The sequence below is a fragment of the Anabrus simplex genome, chromosome 2, assembly GCF_040414725.1.
Source record: "Anabrus simplex isolate iqAnaSimp1 chromosome 2, ASM4041472v1, whole genome shotgun sequence".
In the NCBI taxonomy this organism is placed as follows: Eukaryota; Metazoa; Arthropoda; class Insecta; order Orthoptera; family Tettigoniidae; genus Anabrus; species Anabrus simplex.
In genome coordinates, this window is record NC_090266.1 from 889470369 (window position 1) to 889481946 (window position 11578).

The 11578-nt window shown below is 36.6% G+C and overlaps 1 protein-coding gene across 9 annotated transcripts in view; it reads right to left on the reverse strand.

Moving 5' to 3' along the window:
• Rbp6 (RNA-binding protein 6) overlaps positions 1-11223 on the reverse strand; it is a 1759572-nt gene extending 1748349 nt beyond the window's left edge. For 8 of the 9 annotated variants that reach the window (XM_067141638.2, XM_068226323.1, XM_068226322.1 and 5 more), the window contains exon 1: positions 11143-11223. In XM_067141638.2, coding sequence (XP_066997739.1) covers positions 11143-11177 — 35 coding nt within the window. In that variant the 5' untranslated portion in view covers positions 11178-11223. The remainder of the gene's footprint in view (positions 1-11142) is intronic. The other variant, XM_068226317.1, reaches the window with a different exon arrangement.
• Positions 11224-11578: the final 355 nt, after the last annotated feature.

The following is an 11578-nucleotide window of genomic DNA, read 5'->3' on the forward strand; positions in this document are numbered from 1 at the left end:
TCTGGCTAAATTATGACGTGAGGTGCGTAGTAATTCACCATGTGGACAGGCTCCCAGGACGTGTGAAAGAGTTTCGAACTCTCTGTGGCAATGCCGACAGAGGCTGTTGCCCTGGGATCTGCCAGGTACAGTACGCACAGCAGAGACACTGGCGTTCATTTTTATTGCATCACGCCATTCACTGCAAGACAATCCTTTATGATCACAAATCCATGTATTCGCTGGAGTATACTGTTTAAATAGGACTGCACCTTTGCCTTTATGCTCTTTCTTGCTCCAGTTGTCAAAAGCTCTTCTTCTCAATTCGAATCGGACTTTCTTTGTATCTACAAAACCATGTCTTTTGTCTCGAATAGATTCTGTTTCTGCTACATTCAATGCGGCGAGGCTTGTGCTGATTTCTTGACATAAGTTTCTCGTTGAATGTAGAAAATTATTATTGGAATATTTCAAAATTTTGCATGCATTAATATGTTGCAGATATATTTCCCATGATACACAAAATAAACCCAGACCTTTAAATTTCATTTCAGCGTATATAATACCATTCGGGACATTCATGGGAAGTTGCAAAATTTCCTTTAATGCCCCCTAACCATAATATCGGCGTCATTTGTAAATTTGACTAAATCTTTTGCGGTGGTACTGTCTGAAATTTATACACCAAACTGGGACAGATTGAAGTGTTTATGATCACAAAATTTTGATCGGAATGCAAAAGGGGTGAAGAAATGAGGAGCTCTAGGGTGTTTTTGAGCTTATTAGGACCTCGACGGACTGGAAAGTAATTTCATTGGAAAAATTTACACCCAAATATTTGATAGATTCTCCTTTCTTCAGACATGGTATCTGTTATTCATCTGCCGTGAATAGTTTTTCTTCTGATAGGTGACCATGTTTGATGCATATTCCTTTACATTTTCCAATATTGATGCTAAGTCCAATTTCTTGTAGTCGATGTATGGCCGCATGAGCAAGTACTAAAGCTGACTCAGAATATTTTCCAACAATAACTACATCATCAGCAAAACTTAATACTGTTAGAGCTTCACGATCTGGACTCAACTGAAAGCCATACTGGGTAGATATCGACGTTTCGCTAAGGTCATCCAGAATATGATTGATGGCGAGATTGAACAGGATTGGCGACATAGGAGAACCTTGCATAACTCCCCTGCTTATCAAGAGAGGTCTTGTTTTACTTCCCTGCGGCTGAATTTGTGTGACATTTCCTGTTTGCAGATTCATGATTAAATTCGTAAGTTTGGTTGGAATTGGTAACGACTTTAGTGTCTCATTTAAATGGGCATGACCGACGTTGTCAAAGGCTTTCTGGATATCTAAGAATATAGCAGTCAGATTAGCTTGTTTGTTTTTGGCTTCACGGAGAAGAGAGTCGAGTATCGCAGTGTTGACATGCGTTCCAGAGGAGTTAGTAAATCCTCGTTGATTGGGGTTTAAGACAACATGTTCACGAAGACGCCTGTCAAGGACCCGCTCAATTATTCTCCTTATTACTGAACAGATTGTGATAGGTCTCCAGTTCTTAATATTAAATGTATCTCCACCTTTATGAATTAGAACAGTCCTGGCCTTTTTGAAGATAGAAGGTACAACCCCAGTTTTCAACATACGTGTGGCAATGTGAGATATTATGTCGATTGCAATACTATCTTTGATAACTCTGACGAGGACGTGGTCTGGACCGGGTGATGTGTCTACGGCTATATGATTAACAGCAAAGCTGATTTCATCTGGGCTTATAGTGTCATTAAATAAAATGTCAATTTGTTCCCTATCAATATCACTTGTACGAGATGATTATTCGGATCGAATCATGTCATTAGGTTGCCCAAGAATTTCAGAGAAATAATGAAATATTTCATCCGAAGGAATTTTACAGTTTTCAGCATTGGAATTTAAAACAGATCTAATAGCCTTTCTGCGCTGATTGTAAAAGTGGTACTGGGTAAGCTGATATTTGTATTTTTCGCGACGTTTTATTCGGTCCTGTTTTGTTGCCCATTCAGGGTTGGTTGTCTGTTTATATTTCCTTTGGTTGTCTGTGATTTGTTTATTTTTCCTATACTGGTAGTATTTCCGTGATGGATGTTTGGGGCCAGGAAGTAGATCAATCGCAGAGGCCAAGAACTCACACCAAATGTTAATCTCATGATCAAATTGCTCGTCTGTCAAATTGTTTAAAAATCTACTTCGCCACTGCATCATTTTCTGCTTAAATTCATGCGGTAGTGTGTTGACATCTTAGTTTCCGTGTTAGCATCAGGGTCACTTTCTTGAAAGATTGTTTCGACATTTTGAGAGGGATCAACCCTCTGTCGATTTCTAGAAACTAAAATTTGACGGTAAATATCAGGATGAGCTCTGCTGATGTGTATTTTGACCCCACGGGAACTGGAGTAATGACATCCGCAGTGTGGACACTGACAATTTATGTTGTCAAATGCCTGGTTTGATGAATTCGCACTGTGTCTAGCTGATAAATTTGTATGAAGAGTTTGAGATGCCTGAGGAATTCCTAAATTAACGTGCAATTGTTCACTATCTACCAATGATGAGTCCTGAGATAGTTGCTCGTGAGCTTTTGCTATGTGTATGTTAATGCCCCTCTTTGTAAACTTTCTTTGACATATCTTGCATTCAATAAATGTAGGCACAGCACTTGAAGTGCTTGATGCTTCCCGAGAATCGACCATGCTTTGGAGTGTTTGGCTAATCTGTAATAATGTTGTTTTTGAATGATAGATCTTACCGAGTCAGATGGTTCTCTCCACTGCTAACACAAAGGTAAATAGCTGATGTGAAGTGTCAGAATAATAATAATGCTTATATATCGTCATATGTTCAACGACAGTGGTACAGAAATCAACCAACGAAGCCGTCATAGAGGGTACCCCACAATGTTATCACGGAGGTTGTACATTGGTAATGTAACGGAGGAAAATCAGATGCAGATCATTAAAATAATCTATACTATATCATAAAGGTTCTACCGCAGTACTTTTATCCAGTTAATTATATTGTAAGATTTGTTATATAAATTCAATATATATCCAATCAAATGTCCAAATGCAGCACCTAACCTAGATTGTTGGTATCGTATGTAAGCAGATTAGATTGTTTAGCCACAAACAATATGGTCACGAGATCATAAAATTCTTACTCATAAGGGCCTAAAGACTGCCAATTGTCCTAAACGGAGATTGTATTAGTTAATCTTCAAAATATTCGTGATATAGAATAACATAGCAACCATTCGATGAACGTAAACAAACAATACGTGTACTAACCTATAAGTATACGACAAAACAACTATAAACGCAGAAAACGATACAAGCCACAATGTAAACTATAAAACATATTTCAAAATATCATCAAGACCAGAAAAACTATAATAAAAATGAATATTAACTGTAATAAAATGTCAAAATATCAAGATCGGGAAGTGTATCTTGACTACCAAGTCACCGCCTTCTAATGTTCCTTATTCTACTAAAACATTCTTAAAATTGTACAAAATAATTGTTTCCGATGACGTAATGTCCGAAGATTTTGTAACTTTTTCTTCAGTATTAAGGTAGGAATGAACATGCAATCCAATAAAATGTAATGCCATATCCTATTCCCAAATCTCAGGACTAAATAAAATTTCACTGAATATGGATATCTCTAAAGAGGCTATCCTAGTCATATAACATCTGTAGTACTTGCGTTTTTAATATAGGAAGCAGAACGCTATAAATAACTCCACTTGGTACAGAGGCGGTAAAGAAGGGAAAGACGTGAGGAACGTGGTTAGAACGGGGGCAGGTAGTTTATTTGCTATCCTACTAGATTTCCCATGTGTATGTTTGTACGGCATTTAATAGCGTTAAATGACGTACAATGGCACAGTCATTCAAAGTGCTGAGCAGAAGAAGAATGGAATGTAATCAAGCAGGCCGAGTGTACCATAAGCTATCCCTCATATCCAGGTAAAAATCCCTGACCAGGCTTGGAATCGAACTCGGGGCGTCCGAGAAAGTAACACGCATGCTGCCGCAGGGCCCGCAATTAAAGGTTAGGCTTATATAGGTATGGTAATTTTGTAATAAATGGTGCAAAACGTACTTGATGATATTAAATAATGTGGTAGAATGGGTATCAATTGCTCGCTAAAGAACCAGCTCTTTTCAAAAAGAGCTACCGAATTTCCTTAAATATTTCAGAACGAATTAGAAGACAGAGAAAGATGTCCCTGGGCCATGTCATATACTGACGTGCGTTTAGTTTTACCCTTAGCGTTAATACATGAATAGTAGGGTAGTACCAAGTGACGTGGTCAAAGTGACCTTTTCCAATCACTGGGCATATATTTAAGAACAATACAATATTTCACATCATTTCATCCTGATAAAAACTAGCAAACATCTTCCTAAAACAGGAGCTCAGCTCATCTGAAGGCCGAAACTAAGAGTTCATTTTGTAACATTGAAGATCATCGATGGCTTCAAATGCCTGATAATTTTTTCTCCTGAACTGTATTTATTGCTTCCAGCATTGCTTGTGGATCCCAATGCTTTCACTTTCTGGTACCTTCTAACAATGCCATCTCAGTGAAAGAAATACTTAAAGCCTAATATCGGATATCTGAAATTAAGAACCCATCGGCTATCCGATGATGGGAAACCTTTAATAAAATTAATGGCAAATAAAATCTAATATATTTTATGTATTAACAAAAAATAAGTTATATATATATATATATACTCGAAAAGAATGCGTTAAAACTGTATTAAACAGGAAACCATGAAAAGTTACATTCAAATGATATAAACTGATCAGGTATGCTTTACTCCGGCGCACGTGTTTTTTTATATGAGCGAGCCATCACATGTTTTGTTTCCTGATTCCGAATATTGCTTTTTTTAGCATTTAGTGCCTATTAGACTATGCGACATTACGAAACCTCACAGAAAATATTGAAATAAGTATGTTTTAGATAATACTGTTTTTTTTATATTTCAAACTATAGAAATCGTCGCAAACCTTGTTATTAAGCAGTTTAGTAGGCTAGTTTTGCTATATAAAATTGGATGTTTTACATATGTAAAATAAAACATAGCTCTAAAATTAAATTTTGAAAATAGTATCTTATATGCTAACCCCTTCCCTTCTTCTAATCCAATATTGCGTAGTGGGTGTTCTTATAACATTCCATTATAATTAGAGAAATGTTAACGCTACAAAGACAAATGTGAGAAAATTTTGCCTAATTACATGTTCAACTTTCAAAGAGAGAGAGTTCTTCAACATAGATTATTAATCATGTCTGTATGAGGTTAGTGACACGCTCCAAGTAACTTTGCTAACAATAGTTCCATAACAGTAAATATTTTCCGAGATTTGCTTCAGAATTACGATAGGCCTATAAAAAGCACAGTCCATGAAGGTCCTGCGAGGGGTGGAAAGTAAAGCTCGTCACTTTGTGGAGTTTAGTGGTTAGTTCTATGCCTGGCCGCCTTTACTCCAGGAATTAACTCATTTTTGGTGTACCCTGAGTGAACCTCTGGGCTATGTGCACCTCCGAAACATCTAGATAACTAAATGGACAATACGAGCACGTTCTTCTTACGCCAGAAGTAAGTGTTCGGGATATAACTAACAGTTTCTATGGACTGAGGTGTGAAAAAGTAACATTCCTTCAAATGTGAAATTACTGATCAACATCAGAAACAAAATGTCTCAGTACCGTTTCTTATCAACACTAGAACGTGGTTCATGTATCCATCGAAGGCATTTGACACAGACATAGAGTTTTCCACTTGTATCCATATAAATTGAGAAGCGGGCTGTCTTTTAACCGACGACCGCAACAACTCTGATGGTTTATTGTTGGAAATCAGATATAAATATGAGAAAAGTACAGCTGACGAAGAATGAAGTACTTATGAAGAGATGCAAAGGTTAGTACTCAATTACGATGTATAAAATATCGACACGCTGATCTAGCTGATCACGGAAGGAAACGTATAAGAACAAACAATGCACGTTAAATGATAATACAATGTCCTATCTGAATCTCTGCAGGGATTTGTTAAGAAATCTGATGAATCATATCTTATTTCATGGTGGGTTCTTCAGAACTCCAGTGCAAACATTAAATTAAATCTAGATCTTTCATGTATGCACGTAACAGGTAATCAGCCTTAAAACCCGCTCTGCCTCTACAAGGAAACAACTGATTTAAAATTCAAAAGGTGCCTGCTACAATTTAACATTTTCAGGGAGTTATTGTGGTGGTACACTATTTTTCACTCGCGTCTGTAACTGATGACTTATATCACTGAGTACACTGTATCCGTGAACATGAAATAAAAACCATGCCGTACAAACACCGTAGCTGCTCCCAACATATTGGCATAGACAACACTATGCAAGTTAAAGAATTCCTTTATACATTTCGGATTAATAGTGCAAGGAGACAGTCACTGGTCCCCGCAAAGGGTACAGCTGGATTGCGAGTTACAAAAGGTTGAAAGTGAATGACTCGGAAACTTTGCAGTTCATGCATGTTTTAACTTCGTTCTTCTTAATAATTACGAAGTCATGACCGAAGACTTTCAACATAAGTACATATCCGGAAGAAAGAAATCTAACGGCGCCGATGGACACCGGCCTTCTCTGAGAAATCGTTAGCACTGGAACAATAATGGCGAAAATGTGTTCCACCTGCGAAGACAGCCGGCGCCATACTCACGCCTCTGCTAAACAGACGTGCACGTTGTTATCCGCCTCGTCTGATTAACACCACATCCATCAACAGAAACAGAGGACCATCCAACATAGTAATGGCACTTACCTTCGAACGAAATGCCAATATACGGCGTAACAAAGAGCTCGTAACTACCTCATCATCCGTGAGATTGTCATTTCTGCATGGTTTTTCTATTATAGAACAATTCTTATCGCGAACAACTACAGTGCATATGAATATCAAGTGGGTGTAACAGCAAATAAGCAGTGTTGTGGAGACGTTCTGCTTAACATGTGCAAACAGTCTCATGAGATAATGGAGAAATCTGCTATACGGGAGAGAAAGAAAATATTTATCCCCATTTAAGCACGTTTCTATAGCGGTATCGTTTCTCTGCCAACGCAAGTTCAGACCATTCGTGAAATTAAGCAGCGCTATTACTATAATATTATAATCATTAGCTTCAATCCTTCTCTCCATTATTCTGGTTAAGGCAATGAATAATCACGTGCATTCAAAAAGCTATATGTCTTAACAGATGTCACGATGTCGGAATTGTAGCCTTCAACAAGCCAAAAACCAACGACACATAGTTGTCACACTTAAAACACCCCTAGGTACAACCGATCTCAGTCTGGAAGCAGCCTGCTATCTCCAAAACAGGTCAGCTATTGACCAATTGAGCCACTGAGATAGATGGTGAGAAACGAAACTAAATTCAATATAATGATATATATAAAATTCATTACACAGAATTCATATAGTCTAATCCCATATACTTGTGTATTTCAGTGACCAATGTGGAAACCGAAGTGAACTAAATATGCACTCACAATTCTCTGCGTAGGCCTCCTACGGCGTTTTATATTTCCAACTACCCGATTGTAAAATCATACAGTACAGAGTTTAATCGTTCATGTTCATCTGCTTCTTTTATTTCATTTTCACAAAGTCAGTTGGCCTCCTTAATATTCTTCAACTTATTCGCACCATAACGCCATATATATATCATCTCATAACCTTGACAGTATTGTTAGAAGTGTTCATCCCGTATGTAGATTTCTCCCTTCAGTGAGGATACCCCTTGGCAACAGCTTTCACTTGTTCATTGCATGAATTATTTTTTAAATATTCAATTCTGTTATTTAAATTGGTTTGAAATCCATTGCTCAGAGAGCTACCACTGCTACAACTACTGAGTAAAAAAGTGTCATTTCAGGTCTACATCCTTTTTTAGCATGATTTACATACACGTTGATTATCTAGCGTCATTGAATTTCATCACGACTCTCCTTGACAATATTTATATGAGTACAACTTAAAATCACCTACTTAATCGCTAATAGTGATCTAAATAGGCCAAAAAGTTTCAATATTTTTTAAGATAAATAATCTTTAGGAATTCAAATTAAGAACCTTATGTTCCGTAACATGAATTTCAATATAAGAGATTATTTACAGAAATAAATATGCAATTAAAATGCTTTTTAGAGATTTACTTCAAGAAAATGGCACACACGTGAGGTATATTTAAGTTTGTACCATGATATTATAACGTTGTGGAATCTGTGTAAATAAAAAGGTTAACCTACACGTTATCGAAACATGCAGTATTACTGACAGTGCATAAGAAGAGATTCAAAATTCCGAGACTACTGTCTCAGATTTTGAAATTTTCACATTATTTCTCGCACAAAAATTAAAGGAAACATAAGGTATGTGTTGTTCTGACCGTCGTACACAGTCAAACGTAGCTCAAAATCTGTGTAAGACGACTGAGACCGTGACAATACCGTCCGATAATCAATTGCTCAACATCGATACAAATCAATCCACAAACAAAATTAACGCTCTACTTACAAAGTGGAATATTGGCATCACATAGACAGGAATGGATGGTGAAGGAAACCTGTCGGGTTAACAAATTTTGATATTTCTTGGTCCAAAACATCTATGCCCATGCGAAGAAAAGTAAACACAAATCTAATTTCAAAAATAATTAGCTACAACTACAAATTAGTTGCTGAAGTATGTTCAAACTTAGGATCATTTTAGATTAAATCTGAAATGAGGTAGAGCTAGGCAGGAAAATTACATCCGTACATACATCCGTACTTATATACATTTCCATTATAAAATGTATGCTTTTTGGCGTTCACGCTACAACGCTCTTTGAATGAACTACTCGCATCCATAACACTGTGGCCCCCAAAAACTGTTACGACTCATATCTCCTTCATCCCTTTGTATGCTTCTCTAACCCTCCAAGGCCAAAAGATTACCGTACTAGGTAAACTGCTACGACCCAAGAGCTGATTCTACTATTAAATCTCACTACAGACAGATTGCTGGTCGCAGTAATATCTCATCTTTGATATCATAATTCCTGAGTATTGCCAACATCCTTTCCTTCGGTAATCTGGCATAAGCTTTTCCTACGTCTACAAAGAATAAGCATAACTATCTATTCCTGCAGTAACGATTCTCCCTCACTAAGTGTATCCTGAAACTTTGGTTTTGCTAGATCTTTATGGGCTGAAATACCGTTATATTTCATCCATAATATTATCAACTAGTCATCATACATTCTCCACCAAAATACCTGTAAAATCCTTGTCAATATACTAATCAAATGAATACCTCATGTTTTCATACTTGTATATTGATGCCTCCATCCCCATCCAAGTTTCAAGGAATTTATATTATTCAATCCAATGATCTTATCCTTGCCTTCTCAAGTTTCGTCCAGCCGAACAGCTTCATAAAACTGCAGTTTATTTACCATTCTCTTAATTTTCTGTACAGTGATTCGTTTACCATAGCCATTATCATCGGAATTAATTCTGCAGTTCAAAACGTCTCACAAATATTTACTTTTGCATTGAACAGACTTTCAACGTCTCCCATCTGTCCGATATTTCTATAGAATTTACAATGAGCACACAAGACTTATCCAAAACACTAAAATTCCCTTTTGCACTGCAAAAATGCTTCCCTGTTGTGCTACATAACATTCAACTTCCAGGTTATATCCATATTTCTCCATAGAAATAATTTTGGACTCCGTAAATATTTGGACCTACTCCTTTCCTATATGTGATATTCTCTGCCTAGTTGCTTACATGTTCGAAACCACCTCTGATACGGCTTAGTTTTCGTTTCATTGGTTCAGTTTACTTTTACTTCGAGGTACCATAAAAGGATGATTTATTTTAATTCCTGTAGGTAATCTCAGGTATTTTAGGTAGGGTTTTCTTGTGATGTCGTGTCCAAATATCGCCAATGGAAGCTACGGATTAGGAGTAAGTTACTTCATATTTGCATAAACATTTATTTGAAATCACAAATATTTCCTGATAATATACATAACTTCTCACATATATTTAATGCCTTCAAGACAAACAATTTATCATTAACTGAACTGGATAAATATAAATGTTTAATATCCATTTTTCTTTCTACTCCTGGGGAGTATATAAAATTTAGTTAAACATACGTTAAATCGTAGTGAAATGTAACAATGTGCGGTTCGTCGATTCTATCTCAGGATCGAGTGGCAATGCCGAGGTATGCCCAAGGAATTATTGGTAATTTGCCAGTAATGCATAACATCTGCTTTTCGAGAGAGATCTGTATAGTACAGACTGTAAGTAAGGGATTTTCAACACAGATATTTTATTCACGGACATCAATAAGACTTATAATTTCACCTCTTCCTCCCCCCCCCTCCTTCATTCTCTTTCTTTCCTATTCATTAGGATGAATTTCTACTGAATTATATCCGTAAAGTCGCATATAGGCGTCTCGAGATGGAAATTATTTCTGTCTGACTTATATGTACGATCCCCCATATTATGTGGAAACATGTTTGGCACTGGAGGCTAATGAAAGAGCACACGAAGAGTACAGATATATTATTTAGAAGTAGGAAATTCGTTTCTTATCGGAGTGAAGTCTTAAGTTGCTACAGAATATTAAAATTATTACGGTCATCCCTCCTCATAGGATCTATTCTGAAATAACTATCTTGTTATCAGCAATATTCAATACGTCATTAATAAATTTCCAGTAACCTACTCATGCAGAGACATATTGCTCAAGTCGCCTTTTATAGTGGCAGAATTGGAATGCTGCATATACGACGAAGTACGTTTAAGAATGTAATTGACCAATATAATATTTGACAATATATAAAATCTCAAATGATTATTCGACTTTCAATGAAATTAATTATTCATCACACACGTGAGCTCCATTTCCTTTGACTGACAATGTATGCTCTTCATCAAATATGATAAATTTTCACATATTAAAGTACAAATATTTCAGTAGATACATGGGCACAGATGTGATAGAACAGTAGTAACTTACGAACTATTACTGACCTTGATCGCCTCGTGGTCGGGTCTTTCATCACCATCACCTCGGTGATTTCGCCGTATTTACTGAAGTATTCTCGGAGACTTTCTGTAACAAAATCATGAAAACAAGCAGTTAGTCTACAATTTTGCGGGAACGAAATTATTGTGCCATTCATTCGGTTCAGAATAACAGTAATGAATGTGTACAATGACAAACAAGCAACCAATATTCAACGCTGCAACAGAAAGATCGGCATGAGCCTTTTAAAATTTATCGGGTTTTGGAAACTAAATTCAAATTACATAATAACACTAACAAATACGTTCTATTTTCGTAATTAGTCACTTGAGGGTAAAGTGAATATGCACTATGCATGATGGGTTTACAAATGTACGTCAAACTAAACTTATATATATATTTTTTACAATTCGCTTTACGTCGCGCCGACACAGATAGGTC